The sequence below is a fragment of the Drosophila willistoni genome (assembly GCF_018902025.1).
Source record: "Drosophila willistoni isolate 14030-0811.24 chromosome 2L unlocalized genomic scaffold, UCI_dwil_1.1 Seg72.1, whole genome shotgun sequence".
Lineage (NCBI taxonomy): Eukaryota > Metazoa > Arthropoda > Insecta > Diptera > Drosophilidae > Drosophila > Drosophila willistoni.
Window position 1 is genome coordinate 3,783,925 of NW_025814049.1, and position 20,757 is coordinate 3,804,681.

The following is a 20,757-nucleotide window of genomic DNA, read 5'->3' on the forward strand; positions in this document are numbered from 1 at the left end:
TGGGAATTTTTGGTTTATTTCAGTGGTAAGTCAGAAAGAGATAGAAATAAGCAAAAGCAAATGGCAAGGAAACTAGAAAAATTAATATGCATGTCAAACCTCAAATCTCCAGCCTTGATACAGTTTCACAAGCATTGAATCAACAAATTTGATCTTGAAATTATTGGCAAATTAATTGCAATTGTGAGGGGGAAAAAAGTTAATTATGTATTTATATAATTTGGATAATTCTATTATTGTAAGCAACAATTTTTCCTACCCTTTCCTACATTTAATTTGTAATTTTTAACTAGTTTTAGCTTGGAAGGAATAGTAAGGTATTTCCAATTCATAAACTTTTTGATAAATATGTAAAAAAAAAATACAAATCAATTGCATTTTACTATAAAATATACAAGTAAATTATACAATAATGAATAGAAATAGAAATATGTAGAAAAATAATATGAAAAATATATGAAAGTAAAACATTTTAATGAAAAACTATGAAATTTGTTATTTATTTTTTATTTATCTAAAGTTATTCGTATGAATTTAATAAATGTGTTTATATTAATGTCTATATTTAAATACATTTATTTGATGAATGATATCCTCAGTCCAGTCCTCTTGCCCAGTCTGATATATAATTTAGTAATTTTTTAATGAACAAAAAATTAAAAAAATTTTCTAATAAATGTAAACATTAGTTTTATACTAAAATTTTAGACTGATTCAGATTTCTATAATATTTATTCTAGGTTTAGGATATGATTCAAGTTAGTTCTAAACAATAAAGTAGGCAATTTCCGTTAAAGTAACCAAAATATAGCCTAAGTTTTCAAAAATATAAAGTACATACTTAAAAGTTTTGGGAAGATTTTTAAAACTTCGCTGAAAATTGTTTATTATCTATTATAATATCAGTCGAAATCGGAATGTTAGAAAGTCTATAAGGAGATACTCAAATTTAATGTATTCCAAACATGATCTGAAATTAAAATTCTATTTAAAAACTGGGAATTTTACTTTGAAAAACTTTATTTGCTTTTAATATGATGTACAAAACGAATTTCGTTCCAGTTAATAAAATTATAATTGCAAGGTTTCAGTATAACTCGAATAACTAATAGATTTCTCTCTAAATATCTTAACAAAAAACAAAAAAGGACCAATCTATAAGCCCAGTGAGAACAAAAAGTTTATATTGTACATTTATAATGTTTATTTGTTTCTCTCTTTCTCTCCATTCGATGGCAATTGAAAATTAAACTAAATAGCATAACAATTTGCAAAAGCAATAAGCTAAAAAATGAAATGTGCAATTATATTTTATAATATTATTTATCTTTCAATTTACAAATCACGCGAGTGAAAAGACACACAGAGAGAGAGAGAGAGAGGGACAGAGGGGGAGAGAGCAATTGGGAGAGTGTGTAAGCCACACGCAAAAATTAATAAAACTAAATCGAAATTAAAAATGTTTGATAACAACAACAAAAAACCAAAAAAAAAAAAGACAAGGCAAATGGTGTTGGGCCAGTTTAATGGTCAGACAACAAGAGCAAAAACAACAATAATAACATCATAACTTACATAATAATTGTTTTGATTTATTTGCTGTTGTTGTTGTTGTTGTCGTTGCAGCTCCTTTTCGCTGGTGTTGTTTTAACCCCACAGCTAAGCAATCCACCTCCACCTCCGCCCCTTTGGAGATCCCCCTTTTACACATACATATGTAGTTGCTTAGCTGTCCCCCTCCATCTAGACATTGCATAAGGCCATTTTCGAATGCGACATGCATGCGATTTTTTTTCCCCCTCTTACCCTCTTTTTCACTTGCTTATTTTTCTGATACCCTTCAGTATTGGGCATAAGCAGCCAGAGCTTGAGTTTGTCGATGAAATGGTAAGATTTTATAGATATATTAAATAGACATTGATCTGTCTTGTCTACGACTTATTTCGAGATACCATCTGTATCTTTAACTATAAAAAGAAAACTTTAAAAGCAATTTCTTTAAATTTTCACGTCTTTGATAACATTTTACAGCCTCATTCATTCTCAACTTAAACTTCGTAAATCCATGAGTTTTGAAAAACACTTCAAAGTTTTAAAACCATTTTATTTTTATATGTTTTTTATACATATATAACATTTCAAAAATAATTAAAGCCATCGTTTCAGAATGGATAAACGTATCCCAAATTGGGATTCTCTGGGTTATTTCTTCTGTATCTGCTCTTTATTAAAGTTATTAATCTGTTTTATTACTAAAATCATTAATAAAAAAAACAAATTTTGTTTATTATACTCGTTAATTTATAAGTTTGTACTTTATTATTTTGTCCTATCTTATAAGTTAGGTGAATTCTAATCTTAAAATTGATTTTGGGATAGATTTTCTTGCTCCTTTTCTAGAATTGATCTTTACTTGTTCCTGTGACAGTTAGTTTCCTATGTCACAATATTATTAATATTGCTGCCAAATCATGTGACTATATAGGATAAATTGTTTAGAGTATAGAAATCGGAGTATTAATGATATTAGCCCGGCCCTCTCGGTTGGTTTGTGTCTCTTTGTCTTTTCTTTAGCGTTTGCTTCGTTTTAACGTTTTATTCATAATTCGCTTTCAACTTTGTTAGCAAGTTGTAGTTGTTGTTGTTGTTGTTGTTGGCGCAGGCGTGCCACTCCTCCTTCTGCCCCACCTCCACCTCCTCCTCCATCCCTCTAATACCTCTGTTGACCAACCAGTGACAAGTCTGGCTTTTGGTATGCCAGCTATGTATCTTTTGAATCAGGTTTCTTTTGACGGTTTTTTACTACTATGATTTTTTTCTTACTTCACCTGATTTCTTATGCATTTTTGTCGCGTGTATTTCTAGTTTTTTCATTTGGGTTCTTCTTTTTTTTTCCCCTCCACGGGAGAAGGGGGAAGATATTGGGGAGCAGAACTTGTTGTGCTTGTCACTGACCAGGCCAAACTATGCTAATTCAATTTGTATCTTTACCATTTAACACCGTTTCACTTAGACAGATTTTCGCAGTTTTTAGCTAAACAGAAAACCGAAATGCAAACTTCCCAAAAATGAAAAAGATTTCATTTCATATCTCATTTTAACAATGCAATTCTCTCAATGCCTTGGGCAATGTCTTCATTTCATCATCATTGTCGGTTCATGCTGAAGGCGTGTTTAACAATCAATCAAAAACTTTAATAAGCACTTCATAAGATGGTCAACCCAGAAAAAAAAACCCAAGAAAAGACACTTGTAAATTTATCAAATTGCATTGCCAGCAAAAAAAAAAAAAAAAACCCCAACTTGAACAAGTAAAATTTATGTAAGTCATGTGTACAGGAAACTTCATTTATTTTTTTTTTGTAATTTGTGTTCTAGGCAAAATGTTTGAGTCTTTCTACATCTCTAAGTGTGTATCTGTGTTTCAAGTGCCCCAGAGCTGACGACATTGCCAGCAAAAATAATAAAATAAAAGTGTAAAGATCGCCTCAAAACCGAAAAGAGAAGCAGGCACAGATTGAGAGGGAGAGAGTGGCCACTTAGAAGAAGCTGTAGCTATGGTAGGAACCTGGTCCTAACCGAAACAACGTAAAAAAAAAAAAAAAACCGAACCAACCAACAAAACCAAAAAAAAAAAACATTCTGATTGTTAAAGCTCTTGTGTTGCTGCTGCCTCAAAAAGCATTTTTCAGCCGGCAATTTTTTGCTTACCCTGTAAGAGCCCATAGGGCTATCAAAGGGTATATTAACTTGGACACGGTTAGTCAATTACTTTAATTACTAAAAATTTTGTTAAACTTAGGTACAGTTCTCTTCAAAAAAAAAATGTATTTCAAATTAACTTGCAGCTGCATTTGGTTTAATATCAGTAACAAAATTATAACCAAAACGTAAATAAAATTGATTGGTTACGGGAAAAATGTTTTTGGGTTTATTAATTTTTGTTTTTTCTCTCCGAAAACCTTCCTTTCCGATGGACTGTAAATCATATTGACGAAATTGGGAATGAAACGAAAATCTAGAGTAATTTTTAAATTGGTTTTAGTTGTCCAAAGTAAAATTAAAAAGTTTTTTGGCTTTATGGTTCGTACACTTTTGAACTAATTTGAAAAAAAAAGTATGGAGAAGAAAGTTCCTGAGTTAGATCTGATATACATACCTATCATTCTAACAACAAACTTGATCTCTTTCGCTCGCTTTCCATCTGTTTGTATTTAAAATAAGTGAACAATTCTTCATTTTTTAAATTTAGGAGTTTCATTTAAAAATTGAACAAAAATGTTGAAAAATTAATCGATATTCCTAAAATTGATCTGATCTAAAAAATAAGATTATTTTACACTTTTTCCAAAATTCAAATTTAAAATTTGATCAAAAAATAAAATGACTTTATATGTCAACTTTATAGTTTATTTACAGGGTATATAATAGTGGAAATGTGCCTCTGCTACTCAATGATTTTTGTAGTTATCGTAAGGAATTCCATTTTAAGTATTATTAATAGTCAATAAATATATTTTCTTTATTTTTAAATTACCTGCAAATTGTTTTGAAAGACTTTTTAATTCTAAGAATCTTCAGATCTCAAATAATTGAAACGTATATTTTGAAGAGAATTATAGGGTATTCAGTTAACTTCCTCTCGCTGCCGGCACCCTCTTTCTTCCGCTACCTTACCCCCCTCTTCCTCTTTCACTGTCTTCCCTTTTTCGTTTTTTTTGAACCGCCTCTTCACCTCTTTCTCTACCTGGCAAACTCATCTTTCTTGTTTTTTTCGGTTTTTTTTTACCTTTTTTTTGGCCAAGAGCTTGAGAAAATAAAAATTGATTCTAGAACCAGTTTTGAGTTTTCGGTTTTGTTGGGATCTTTGAGATTCTTCTCGGTTGATTCTACTTGATTTTGAAGTGTGCGTGTGTTTGTGGTGTGTGTGTGTGTGTGTTTGGTTCGGTGTGCGTTATTCTCAAAAGTATCTTTGGCTTTTGTACTTGGTTAGCTGCTGCTGCGTGCTTGCTGATCGTTTTAGGCGTTTCTTCATTTATTATTATTATTTTTACCCTTTTGTTCACTTTTTTTCTTTGTGGTATGCCCTCAACCTCAACAACAACAACAGCAACAGCAGAGCCAACAACATTAATAACAATAAAAAGCTTTCGTTTTCATTTGATTTCGTGGTCCATTTCATTATAATTTATACATAACTTATATATTTCTCATCTCTATTTCTCTCTCTCTTCTCTTGCGCTTTTTGGAAAGTTCCCCTTCAACCTTTAACAAAAAAAAAAAAAGATAGTAACGAATCTTGAAACTTTATTCATAAATTGTTGCATTTTAGATGAGTTTCTTTTATGAAAAAGTCTACTGCGTCAATATTGCGACACTCTTTATGGGAGAGAGATGATCTAGACGATCTAGATTTTGGGAATTTAAGATTTTTATTTCAAACTAGTTGAATGCAGAGTATTTTTGGATTATTTATGTTAGGTATTAAAACCTGTGATAAATTTTATCCTTAAAGAATAATTTTTTACCTCTTAGAAAGCTCAAATTTCCATATACAAAATATATATAAGCTTATACTGATCTGTTACTGATTTTAAATCTTTTTCTTGATCTTGAGAAGAATATTAGTATATAAAGAAATAAAACCATAGCCCAGGATTGAAACATTTCACTCCTTTGTTTTGCTTGGTATAAGATCAAGTAAGAATTGAATATTATGGAATATACGACGAATTCTATTTTCTTATATTCAAGTCTCGTTCTCTTTTCGCTCTAACATGAGATCAAGATTAATAGTTTTAAGCTTCAATGAATCTTTAGAACGCTATTTCAGTGATCTTCACTTCAGTGATCTTCACAGCTAAATATGGTTAAGACTAACGCGAAGACCTTTATGGTTTTTATATTTTCCTTATTTCTCTTAAGTTAAAATTCAAAATCCAGAAATAATAAAACTTTATTTTGGGCATAGGAATAGGAAACTTTTCTTTGCTGTATTGTCAAAATCCCCTTCCAATTTTAGACCGGGAACAACAGCTTTTAATTTGGAATAGATTTCCAATAAGCTAAATTAGATCCTCATCAGTTTTGAAGGGTATAAAACCAATTTGTTATTTTTTAAATATAATTAAAAACAATAAACAAAACTTTTCCATATTCTTTATAACTAAAACTTTCTTCATGGTACTTAAATGGTAGATTCAGATGCTCAACTCAAGCTATAAATCATTCCATTCTATTCCAATTAGTGCAGGGTATCTCAAGGTCGACAAAAACAGTTTGTCTGCCTGCCTATTGTTTTTATTTTTCATTTTTCAATCTTCCTCAAAATAAGGCCTTGAGAACATTAAAAATTCAATAATAAGTATTCGTTGAAATAACAACCGAAAAACAACAACAAAAAAAATGGCATAATAATCAACTATGCAAAAAAAAAAAACAGACAACAACAAAAAAACTGAAAAACTTTTGCAAATGAAATGATATATGATCGTTAAAAATGTATTCAATCAGTTGGGTTAGGTACTTGGTTAGTCGAGGAAGCGACGATGCTTCAGTCAGTCTGTTGAAATGCAATTGTCTGGTTTTTCCCATGTCACTCAACGAAAAACAACAACAACAAAAAAAGGAAATATTGTGAAGTTGTTGGTACTACAATGCAAATTTTTAATATGGGAATACATACCCAAATATATTTGCTGTGTGAGTCATAATTTGGTTTATTAAAAAGCCAACACAGAATAAGTCATTAATAAAAGTTTTTGCTAATTGAACTGAAAAAAAACGTAACTAATTAATACAATAGAAAAAAAACGAAGAAAAAATTTAAGTTATGCTTGAACAACTCTGCATCTTAACAAGGTAATCTCTTAATTGCGCCGAATTTATTTTATCCGTTTAGTATTAGTGATTAGTGATTCTATTGACGTGATCAACGTCACTCAAACTCGTGTTTAAGACAAAGTAGGAAGGTGTTTTAAAAACGTCATTGAATACTTTTCAACAGAGCATTGTTGGAATGGTTAAAATCGAATTCATTTCATATTGATGACATAAAATCATACCAAATCAAATATTGAATTGAAATACATCAGTTTTTCACTTTTGAATGTCCTTACATAAGAGATTAGCAATAACTTGGGGAGTTTGTAAAGTTCTTGGCACGATTTTGTAGTGTAAGTGGACTTAGTTGACTACATACTCAGTTCATCTACTATCAGAAGGCAACAAATTCCAACTTTTATCTTAAAATTACTTCTTAAAATTACTACTTAAAATTGCTAATTAAAATTACTACTTAAACTTACTTTAAACTAACATCATAAATTCCACAAAGTTTGCAAAATCTTGGAATCTTAGTTCTTTGTAAAAATTTGTTTTTTTGTGATAAGCCATTTATTAAGAAGAGAATTAGTTAGTAATTTTATTTAGTATCTTGCGACCTGTTGGAATTTTACTTAGAGATAAACAAAAGAAATGATTTTTAAACAAATGAAATGAACATTTCTAATGTACTCCTCACATTTATGTAAGCCAAAATTATTTTGGACTTAAAACAGAAATATTAAAAAATAAACTTTATCAAGTGGATTAATATAAAAATCGATAAAAACTAACTAAATTAACAATGTTTCTTATTTAATGAATACAAAAATCAGTCAAAACGAAGAAAACTATTAATGAAGTATAACATAAAATAAAATATAAAAATTTTAACATTACAACATTTTTCTATCCCTAAATAACAATATTTCGAAATATTTTTTAAAGGATATTACAGACACGTTTATACGTATTAGAGCTCTGACTAACCTTTGTTTATCATAAAACATGTTTGCAAATTAAGGGCATTAAAAAAAAACTATTTATACCAAATTTACTATAGCAATTAAATTTTAGTTATGGAATTATTGGTAAATTTGTAATAAAAAAAACCAAATGCTCATGTTTCCTCTCACTTGACTAATCGTAAAATTCACAAAACCTTTTCCCACTTTAAGTGCAATTAATATAGCTTCCTCTCGCTCTATCTCTCCCTCGGTCTCTATCTAGCAGCACTCTCCATCTTTTTCTACTTGTATATAGTATAAAAAGTGAATTTATAGATACTTATGTAAACCATTCACATTTCTCAAATGATGCATCACGAGTTGAGCAAAAAACAACTTATGACAATTATAATTCAAAGGCAAACAACAGTAAAACAAAATAGAATGTCGATAATACTTAACAAAAAAAAAAACAGCAACAACAAAAACAATAAATAAGGAAAACAAAAAGAAGAAGAATGACTAAAAAGTTAACGTAATAAATTAAACAAATGCTGACGACATCGAGAGTTTTACTTTTCAAGTGTCGTCTGACTGAGATTTTTAACAAAAAAATAAAAATATATAATAAACGGTACTTGAATGAAATCACGGTAGAAAAATACTTTCGCTATCACTAAAAAAAAATCAATTTGTAGTAACCATATTTCACTTGATTTAGATAGTTTCGGTAGTTAAGCCTCCCTTCTGACCGCTTTTCTCCTCCTCCATGCGAATTATTAATTATACCATACACCCATAGGGTGAAATGGTATATTAAAGTCGCCAAAATGTATGTAACAGGCAGAAGGAAGCATCTCCGACCCCACAAAGTATATATATTCTTGATCAGGATCAACAACCGAGTCGATCTAGCCATGTCCCTCTGTCCGTCCGTCCGTCCGTCCGTCCGTCCGTCCGTCCGTCCGTCCGTCTGTCCGTCTGTCCGTATGAACACCTAGATCTCGGAGACTATAAGAGCTAGAGCCACCAAATTTTTTATGTAGACTCGTGTAGTATGTAGAGTGATCAAGTTTATTTCAAATTTTTGCCACGCCCCTTTCCGCCCCCGCAATTTAAAAAAAGCGTTTATCTCAAAAACTATTCTAGCTAGAGACACCATATTTGGTATGTATATTCGCTTAGTAAATGCACACATTTTGTATGTATAAAAATTTTGCCACGCCCTTTTCCGCCCCCGTAATTTGAAAAACTTGATTATCTCCCGTATTTTTTTACCTTATGCAATCAAATTTGGCACACTTAAATTTAATACTAATATCTATCAAAAAACCAAATTTGATCAAAATCGGATAAAAAACAGTCGAGTTATGCATATAAACGATTTTCCATAAGGCCGGAGTTGGCCGTTGGCTGGTGGGGGCGCTAGGGTGCTCGTATGATTGAGTGAGCGAGATACTAAGATATGCTTGTAAGAATGTGCATGTGAAAATGCTTGAAATATTTGCTTTACTGGTGTATGGTATACCAAAGTCGGCGAGACGACTTACTTACTTCATTTTCTGTTGACTTTATCAACCGCAAAAAAGAAAAAACGAAAATTATTGTCTATCTTATCTTTCAGTTTAAATACGGGGTAAATAATTGCTCAAAGAACACTTTGGTCAACATACAAATATTTCTGATATGCATATAATTAAAAAAAAAAAAACCAAAATCAAAGCGAAAACGATGACGTCAATTTTATTGAGAATATTAACTTTTGTCATCTTTTGGCTTTTGGGAGGAAAGCCATTTACAGTGAAATAAAAAATTGATTAGCATCTTTGAGTTTAGTTTCTTCTGAATTCCCAAAAAGAAAAAAAAAATAAACACTAAAAAGTCAGTTAATGCTCGATAAAAACTAAGGAATACCAGAATTTTGTGGTAACCGGAATTGACTTGAAAAGGGCATCAATTGGAAGATGATGATGATCTTTTAAACTCTTAAGGCTTTTAATTGGAAATTCCAGCTAGGCGAACTTCTGATGAGGCATTTCCCTAAATGGTTAAACAAGAGCAGTTAATGGAAGTGTAGCTAAGCCTTTTCAAGTATGCATGACAACATTGCGAGTGTTAAATAAATATTAAATTAAATGCAATCGACTACTGAATTTTTATGCCTTGCAAACAATGTGAAACTGAATAGGGATCTTTACTTTTGTCACATGTTGAGTTAGTTAAATAAATTAAAAGTTGACATAAATACCCTGCAATTCATAAGGTTAGTTTATTGTTTAATTTCAGCCAAAGTGATAGAGCAAAAGTTAAAGTTAATTTTATTCTATTTATAGCTCAATGAAGTAAGAAATATACATATATTCATGCTTTTGTTTAGTATATTTTATTTAATGAAGATTGTGTTCAATCTTTATCGAATGAAAGTATTAATTAAATATTATTTCAGCTTACTCATAAAAGTTCGTATGTATATAAAAAGGCCTTTATTTAATCGTTGTTTTTTTAAATAGATAAACGAGTAAAATTACACACAACTTAAGAATTTCTGATTTACACACAACTTAAGAATTTCTGACTTATTTTTAGATGCATAATTTATTAGATCTTTTTTTTTATTGTAGATCTCAACTCTCTAAATATTTAGCTACTATTGAATCGTAAATTATATTATTTCTTTTTTTATCAGGGAATTTTCAAGTATAATGTTAAAAATTATACAAGAAATCTATAAATTTAACAAGAATCAAGATCTTCTGGAAAAATAACAACAACAATATACAACAATATAAATAAACAATAATAATAAATATTTATTGATTTCAATATTTATTATGGACATATATATATTAATTGATGTATATATACCTACATATATAACAAATATAAAGGAAGAAGTTGTCTCACATTTCATTCTAGAATTTGCTATGACAGTAGAAATTACAAGAAGTTCAATAGAAGTTTTTTAAATATTTTGGTATTTTAAAATTTCAAGAAATTTTATTATAATAAATCCAATTTAGCCCTTGAATCATAGGAAGATATATAGAGAACAGAACTCAACAAATTCGAACCCTTTTTCCAGTTAGTATTCTGGTTTATGGTAATTTGGGATTGCTGATTCGAAATACGAACTTGGATAGTCAAGAAAAAGATAGTATTTTGCAAAAAAAAAAAAAAAGACCCATGATGCTTAATATCCTAGTCGTAAAATGGTGTAAAACAGAATCAAATATAAATGTACAAATGTTAATTATAGTTTTGAATTTTTTCAAGCTTCTGAACACGACACGAATGATCGAAATCGATTGATACTGGTTTTTGAAAATTTTATAATCATTTTTTTTTATATTGAAAATGGATATCGATGAATACAAATGTGTTTTCTTATATAAGTACACATACTTATGTATGTATATTTATTTTAAGAGAAATGAAAAGGAAAACTCTCTCTTTTGTATTTGTTGGCCTCTAGTTGGTCAATAAAGCGTTCAGTATCAATCAATACGATCACAACAAATACCAAATACGTTTATACATAATTTTTGATGAATACATCTGAGCAATTTTATAATACCCTCTGAAACGGTATAAAAATAAGTATATTGAGCACATGGCAAATATATTTCTATATAACTATACCTATTTCCTTCACCAAATTAGTATAATCTTCCCAAGAAGAAAAGTATCCAAGTTATTTATCCCTGAACTCTACATGTGATTTGCCATTTGAAATCAATTGTCGAGTTTATAACACCTGCTAAATATCTCGATTGAATAGACCCTTTCAGTGTACATTGTAAGCGATTAGAATTAAGCTAGTTAATTGTTACACATACATACATACATGAGCTTTGGACAATATTTGTTTAGTAGTTATCGTCAATATAGCAATCCTGTGCTTATGTAAATATAACATTCAATGTCTCCCTTTCATTGACTACGCCCCTGTGCACTTATTGTCTGAATGACTGGGCTGGCTGTGTTTTGTCGCCTCGGGCGCCTGAGAATTGTTAGCAATACTTTGTCTGACTGAATCTGAATGGTTTTTTTAGCTGGGAAACTCTGCAAAACTGGTTATGATTTGTTGTTAGTTGTTGGTTTTTTTTTGCTTCATTCTCTCTATCGTTTTTTACCTGTTCTTTCTTCTCTGATATTCAATGACAATGGCAAATAACAATTGTGGGGTCGCTTGGCATCTGCAGTTTGAGAAAAATCAACAACAACAACAACGACAACAACTACAAAATCAAATATAAAAGAAGATGCCTGGCATTTAGCATGTTAATCAAACTGCGTCAATGACAAACAGGCCAAGTAAATATTTGTTGGAAAAATAGTTATGAAACTTTTGCATGAGCCATAGCCACGGTAAATAGTTATGTAAATTGAAAACCAAAATGAAAAAATTGCTTACAAGTCAGTGAAGGAATGTGCAACGAGATTATGTCTTGGAATAGTTTTGTAAGAATAAATATTTGTTGGGAGTTTTGGGCTAAAAAAATATTTAAAATCCTAAAAAGAGATAAAAAGATTACAAGAAATTCCTAGAAAAGCTTTAAATTTGTTTAAGTTTTCAATTTATTTTGAAATTTCATCGATTTTAATGTTCTTAAGAAAATTCTACTCCGTTTTTTTTTTACCATTTTAATTTGATTTTCCAAAATTGTATTTGTCAAGTTGGGGGTTCTCCTTTACGAAAAGTTTCAAGAATTGTAGAAAACTTTAATTAAATTTGCAATCAAGCATGAAGTACAAAATATCACACACACATACAAACACACACACACTAATACACATATCAGTCAATGTGAAGAGGTATTCCCTTCCACTTCTCGTCTCTTTGTTTATCTGTCGGCTCGACTTGACCCTCCTTCAACCCGCCTAGTTATAGTACATAGATTCCATCTCTAGTTCTCCATTGTTGTTGTCGTTGCTGCTGCTGTTTGTTTATTTAAGCGGTTTCTCATCATTAAAGTAAATTAGCCGTTAGGTACAGATACAAAAGCACAGGTAGAGACGCACACACACACTGTACAGGTACACAACAATAATAACAACAACCAAATGGTTAGTTGATTCTGACGTGATGCCAGACAACCGAAAACCAAAAAAAAAAATTAAACTATTGTCCCATAAAACGTGTCGTGTGAGTGCGGCAAATTTCTAACAATAATATTAAATTCTAAATCTAATTTCCTTAAGTTTTCTTTTTTATTGGCAAATGATAAGTTAAATGGATTAATTTTTTATTTTGCAAATGATAAGACTCGGGGAAATGTTTCCAAACTTCAATGGGATTTCATTCATATTCGATTGCCGAATGAATAAACGAAATTTATCTAAGAAATTTGGCAAGTTGGTGCTAAGGGGAACCAAGCAATGAATGACTCATATTACGACAGAGATAGATATATAAAAGATAAGTGCGATAAGTGTAAGAAAATAAAATCTTTATATAATATATTCAAAAAGGAATTTGACAACTGATATGTGGGTCATGGTTTTGCTAAAAGATGTGAGCTTGAAACTCGACTCGACACAATTTGCTTCTACTTTGAAAGAAGTTTTAATACCCACTAAATGATAATGGCCTTTAAATTCTACAAAGAAACATTGAACTATCAATGATAAGTTATGATAAAATAAATGTTAAAAAATAAAGGGTTTAAGTTGTCTAGTTTTTATCAGCTTGTATCAATAAAACATTAAAAATAGCTAGCTACATCAATTGTACAATAATATATTTCTGGCATTTCAAGTTTAAATTGTTTTGATGCAGATTCGTATATACGAATTTATATATTACCCTATATCCAAGATTAACCTAAAATTGTTAAGTTTGTCGCCAAAGTCCAATTAAAAAAAATTTAAAGTCGTTATTTTCCTAATATTTACACCAGATTCACTCTAATTAACATATCAGCACTTTGCCGCGCCTAGCGGTCAGATTTGCAATGCTATCTATAATTTAGCTATGTATATCTAATGCAATTTTTACCAAGTCCGGCTTAATAACAGATATTAATTATATTATTAAATATTTTAAATTGCTTCTCTTTGGGTCTCAGAACTCTGTAATTTCTGTGCCGATTTTTAAAAAATTTGAGAAACCTATAAATTATTATTAAATAATTTACTGTCTTAAATTTAAATACTTTCCTAATGATTTACTTTCGATAACCTTGCGTAGTTTGAGTTTATACATAATCGAAGCTGATCAGGAACATGAACTATATTTCCCTTTTAAAGAAATACATGAAATTATCAAAAATTCCTTAAACTCCTCGGATGAATAAAACCATTTATAAAACTTTTCCAAATACTAAATCTATTTAGATTATATAAATTAAAAACACATAGCTATGATTTCAAAAAGATTCACAAAATGGTTACCCATTAATTTAAATCAAATGAAATTTATATACCAAATTGATAGACCATTAAAAAAAAGAGACATCTCAGATCTCCGATTTCCGGCTCTAGGTTCTATCAAATTGAAAGTGTGTGAGTGTATTAAATTTTTTTTATATATACTTTTTGTTCGCTTTGTTTCCATTTCAATTGTTTCATAACGTCAGTTCCGCTTCCTAATAGAACACAGTGGTGAGGTAAGGAGTGGAGAGTGAGAACAGAGAGTCTATAAACCCACATGCGAGTATTAAACAATTATTATTATTATTAATATTACGTGTCTTACCTATTATTGTTGATTTTAGGCAACTATTTGTTGCCGTTTTTTGTTGCTCTTTTTTTTTACTTTTCGCTTCATTGTTTACTTTGTTTGTGAATTAAAAATCGCTTACAATTGAATATGATGCTGGGATGATAATGATTTCAAATGGATGGTGGCGGCGGCGGTGAAGATCAAGGGGAGTGCCAGGGGTACTCAAGGTCGAGCTCATCTCGACTGACAACCAAAATCAAAATTGTTCAGTAAATTAAGCTAATGTTAATTCTCATAAATCTTAAAACAAAAAAAAAGAAACCCTTTCCCTTCTCCCTTTGCCTCGCCACCTTTGTGAATGATTCAACAAGATTTGCACCCCAAAAAACAACAAAAAAAAAATTATAATAAATTTTAACAAACGCGGAAAACAAAATGCCTTTTTGTAAATGTTTGTGCCTTTTTTTTGACGTAAGGCTTGGCATTTTCTTCTTTGTTGATTTGAGTTCAGGGTCGTTGGAAAGTTTCGTGTTGTACGAACCTACATATTACAGCAATTAATATAAAATGCATTCCCATATGTATATATTTATATGTCTCTTTGACAAAACGAGATTTGCTTATTGTGAGAAACCGATCAAAGCGAAATTTGCATTAATCCGAATCTCTCAGAACTTCCCCGGTTGTCAAACTTCCTGCACACGTGGCAAAATTGTGGGAAAACAATTATCGTAAAGTGGAAAGTTTCCCTTAAAGGCACTTTGGGGGATTTTTTAAGGGAAAATTCAATGTAGATTTGAATTCGTATAATTTTTAAAGTATTAATTTGATTTTATAAAACGCTCAAATACTAAGGAACTTCCCTCGTTGTCAATGTTCATGTTCGAAAGTATTGATAGACAAAACATTATGAATTTCGAAAAATTCAGCAAATTATCTTTAGACAAATTACATTTGTAGCTTTTTTCGCTTTCCGAACTATAGAAGTTCCCTAGGATAGAACTCTAACCTCGTAATATTGTCAATCCTTTAAAGTTTTACCAAGTACTTTGTGGCCTATTGATCAATTCCAATTCAAATGCTCAATATTCCCTTGATCAGGTTGTAAAAATATTACGCTCTTATTTTTAAACATTGATGTTGACCAGTTTCAGAGCGAATCCGTTTATTTTGAGAGGGAAAAAATCTCTTAAATATAATTTTCTTGTATTGCATTCTAATAAAAGATCACATTGTTAAAATTCTAACACTTTTTTTGAAACGTGGCAGGTTGTCAACTTTTACAAGTTCCTCAACTGTGCGAAGATTATTTCGGGAGACTTTAAGAATATCTTGGACTACTGGCGAATTTTGAACGTTGTATGTACTTGAAAATTAGCAATTTCCTCTTACATCATATTGCTAAATTTCACACTCATACATATTATAAATTATGAATGACATAGTGAAAACTCATGGCGAAATTTCTCAAAAAACTTCATCTTGAATTTTAAATTAGCGTAGACTGTTATTTAGGGACACTTTGTGAAATTTCTTACACCTGTTCTTGAACTATGCACGTTGCCAAACATCCGGCGTACGATCATTACTATTAAAAAACCAATCACTGCGAAATTTGAGGAAGTTTTCTTAAGGAACTGCACGTACTTCAAAGCAGCTTATCATTGAACTTGCATTCTTCCATTCTTTTAGGTCACGTTGCCAAAATTCACGCTTCAAATTCACACACATAAAACTTCACACAATCATTCATATTGTGTAACTTCGTACATATTATATTTTCTAATGAATATTCTCTACTGTATTCTCTTTGGCGCATTTAAAAAGTGTGAGAAATTGATCATATGGAAATTTGCATATATGCAATTCGCCAAACCCGTAACAGGTTGCCAAACTTCAGGCACACGTTCTCCATCCCTCTAATCGGATTTACATAAGTTGAAGGTCATCATAGTGTGTAAAAATTTTTGTTTTAACCAACTTTTGAAAAAAAAAACAAACTGAAAGTAAATCACGTTGCCTTCTGCCCACCAACGCCGCCTCCGCCGCCGATAAGCTTCAATTGTGAAAATCAATTTCTGACCCATGAGCACATGCTAACGGAATTTCTATAGATGGCTTTTGCCGTAGAGCGTACAACAAAACTTACACTTAAGCACGACCATAAAAATATTAAATAGAATTTGAAGTAAACAATAACAACGAGAACACAAAATTCATAACTTAAAGATTTCATTGCCTCGTTTTTTTTTTTTTTTGGCACGTAGAATTTGATACCTTTATCGAGTAACATTTGCCTTCCACCAAAAAACTTGTCGTTGATGATGGGGGTTGTCTGGAATGTAGGCCAACATATTGCCAATGACATTTTGTCGTCATGTCGCCCACCATGACCAGAAAGAAAGAACATATCAATTTTGATAAGGCTGAGTGTGTGTGTGTGTGTGTCCATGAATCGTCCGATAAGCCACATAATGCTGCACTTGAAAAGTTGAATGGACAAAGTTTTCTTATCACCCAAAAAATACCAAATTATAAAAACAAACTTACTATAACCATATAGATATAGATCGTAGAGAATTACATCATAAATGTGCATCATGTTTGGTTTCATCATTTCTTCTCGATCTGTGAGTTTACTATTTCAGTTGCTGATAAAAATTGAAGGTCTCCAATGTAAGAGCGCAGGGGCAAAGAGAAAAAAAGCTCATTAGGAATTCTTCGACATTTCTCGCTTATCATCGAGACTATGTTTAGTTAAAATAAAAAAAAATAAGAGATGAAGTAGAGAAAACTGTGTTGTATTAAAGTCGACTAGAAACTACGCTTTATTATAGGGAACTGAATGGTCTATCGCTTCTTTCGAAATGAGATAAAAGTCTCATATGCGAAAATTATTTTTAGTATTTTTCAATTTCAATTTTGAGGCAACTGAAATGCTATCAGTTAAATATTGTTTTCATTTGTCAAAAAAGTCTTGTCATAAAATCATAATTGTTTAGCATTTATTTATTTTTTAATAAAAATACTGAATAAATGAAAACGAGAAGAATATTTGATTTTCAATCTTAGGAATGATTTATTGTATGTATTTTCAATGTTACAGTATTATAATTATATTATATCATTATTCAAATATACAGTTGTTATTTTTACCGCTACAATTTCAATAATTTGAGTAACAGCAAATAGTTGGAGTAGTTGTCGTATACGTAATACAAATAACGTATACGACACGTGACCGCGTTATTAAAATAGCTAATGTTTTTTTTATGATCTACTTAGTCAAGTGCGTTTGAGTTTGAAAATGGCTAAGTAAAATATTAAAGTCCCTTTTGTATTTATTTATTGTTTATTATTATTATTTTTTTCCCCCAATGCTTAAAATCCATATGAAGCTGTAAGTTGTAAGGAATTAGTATTTTTTTTTTTGAAGAGAGACGAAAGTTTTCTAAGATTAAGCTTGTCTTAAATAAAACAGTTCACAAATTCTTTGTCAGGAAGTTTAACAAAGAGAAAAAAACATATTTTCCGTCTAGGAAAGTATTATTTATCTATTAGTAATCGAAAGGTATACATATATTTTAACTGTATAAAAGATACAGTGAGGCAAACGGCTTGAATTTTAGGTAGAAACGAAGGAAGACGTCTAACTTACCGATAAATGCTATGTAAAATTCTTTGAAAATATATTTTTTCTACTGATAATGAACCTTTCTGTACACAAACTAAAGCTAAAGGATTAGTCTTTACCCTTTGCTCCTTTCGTCTTCTGTGAACTGAACTGAAGTGTAACTTGAAGATCCCTTTTTCCCCTTTAATTAGCTTTCAAAGCAAACAGGAGTTTTAAGAACTTTTTAGCTCTTACTGATTGTAAGCCAAAAATTTCTATTAATTGAAAATGAAGTAAACTTTCTACAGATTTTATTTTATCAACCTAACATTAATGAACTATTGAAGAAGTACCTAAAATCCTTACCTATCCTTCTCTACAATGAAAACAAAATTCACAGTAAGGACTGTAACAAGTACAACCATTAAACTTCTATACCCCTCGTAGAGTTCCATTTTCTTGAAAGGGTATAAAAACAATTAAAAATATACATATATAAAAAGTGAGAAACCAAAACGTAATTGTAAATGAGTTCATTCCGCAATTGTCAATGAACAATGAAGCATGGCTTCAGTGGGGCCACAGTTTGCTGTAACGAAACATATTCTCTTGACTAATCTCTCCCTTTTTCTCTATGTTGATCTTACAGACACAATCAGCAGAAACATGTCCAGTTCACCCAAAACGCCAACGCCACCCACATTGCCGCCGGGAGTGACGAAAGTGTGTCACATTGTCAAGCGACCCGATTTCGATGGCTATGGCTTCAATTTGCATTCGGAGAAAGTGAAACCTGGACAATTTATAGGCAAAGTTGACGCCAAATCGCCAGCTGAAGCAGCAGGCCTTAAAGAGGGTGACCGCATCCTCGAGGTGAACAGTGTTTCCATTGGCAATGAGACGCACAAACAAGTGGTGGCTCGTATTAAGGCCATTGCGAATGAAGTGCGTTTGCTGCTGATCGATGTTGATGGCAAGGCTCCTGTGCCACAGGACGCAATGACGACGTCATCGCCCGTGTCCACACCAACAACTCCACCACCACCACCATCGGCAGTCAGTGTGAATGGTAATGGAAATCGATCGCCATCGGCCTATGAGGGTACCAAACAAGAGATGCCCGGTGCCAGTGCCAATATAAGTAGCATTAGCATGGTCAGTACCAAACGATCATCGAATGCCAGTAGCATTCAAAGTGGCAGCACTATGAATGCCAACGATATGGATGTGGTCGACAGAGCCATGCCCATTGCAGTGCCACCGCCCGTTGTTCCATCCAGTCCGCAAAATGGCAACAAGCCCCCCTCATCGCCCATCAATAATAATACATTGATGGCCACGCCACCGCCGCCTCCATCGGCCACCACAAACATGATGAACAATGGCAATGGCACGGTCTATAGCAACACAAATGGTAATGGTACCTCCGCAGGGACACCATCGCCATTGCCATCACCGACATCCGCATCCGCAGCAGCTAATGTTAACCGAGCGGGTAGCCTGAATTTGCCTTTAACAGCCGCCGAAATGCGGGCGAAATTGGCATCGAAAAAGAAATATGATCCCAAAAATGAGAGTGTGGATCTTAAGAAGAAATTCGAAATTATACAAAAACTCTGAGAGAGAGAATATCACCAATCGTCTGGAGATCTATCCAAATCCAAATCGATATATATATATATATTAACTTTTTCTCTCTACCTTTCTTTCTCCAATCTTCCCTCACCCAAATTCTCGCAAGGAAGAACGACAGATAGAAAAAACATCATGATGAATAGAAATGAAGAAGGCACCATGTTATTATCTTACACACACACACACACACCCACACAACAACAAAATCTATACAAAAATCTATGTCATAGACACAACACAACAACAAAACAAAAACCAACGTTTCAAAATGAGAAAGAATAACAACAACAACAACAAAACATGAAAATATTTAGCATATTTTTAGTACGCAAAAGTCACTTATGAACTAAGCAAACGTTTTTTTATATTATTAAGTTCAGCAGGTAACAGCAAAAATATATACAAATATATCTACTTATATACATACATACATATATATATAAAATTATATATCTGTATAAATTTATATAAATATATATATCGTTTTATACAATTGGCAACCTTTTTCGCATTCGTTGAAATATATGTACTTAGTTTTGCATATACATTTTTACAGTAAATAAAGAATAAAAGAAACAACAAAAACAAAAAAAAAAACCTATTCAAAATTGTTTTTTTTTTCAAGTCAAGAAAACGTTCTACAGATACTCTAAACTGGATTTGAGTCAGGTAAGTCGACGATTTAATCAATTCGACAAATATATTAAAATATTTAGTCAGTTGCTGATATTCTATACATAGAACCTCGGTTTATTTAAAATGTTTTCGTCTTATTTTTGGCGATTGTAGGAAACACTAGAAAATAGGAACTCAAAAAGTTTATCATTTATGTTTCTAAAGTTTGCAAAACACATATGTAGTTACCATTTTTATATGGTCTTTTTTTTATAAACCTTTTGGTTTTTAAATATAAATAACAATTGTTTTACAAGGTAAAAGGTATAAAAAAATTTAAAAATTTTTGATTTTTATAAGATGAAAAAGTTGAGTCCTTTAATCGAAATGGATTACAAAACACTAAAAATACTCACAAATCAAATAGGAGTTAATTTATCTCGATCTTAAAAATTTGTTTC

General features: G+C 31.2%; 1 protein-coding gene across 2 annotated transcripts; it reads left to right on the plus strand.

Moving 5' to 3' along the window:
• LOC6646123 (Na(+)/H(+) exchange regulatory cofactor NHE-RF1) lies at positions 1-20,278 on the plus strand. Of its 2 annotated transcripts, none has more exons than XM_002068681.4 (2): positions 1-25; positions 18,696-20,278. In XM_002068681.4, exon 2 carries the CDS (start codon positions 18,713-18,715, stop codon positions 19,664-19,666), a length of 954 nt encoding a protein of 317 aa, XP_002068717.1. In that variant the 5' UTR covers positions 1-25; positions 18,696-18,712; the 3' UTR covers positions 19,667-20,278. The 2 variants fall into 2 exon arrangements, with proteins under 2 accessions (XP_002068717.1, XP_023033529.1); XM_023177761.1 differs by lacking the exon at positions 1-25 and adding an exon at positions 6,657-6,702.
• Positions 20,279-20,757: the final 479 nt, after the last annotated feature.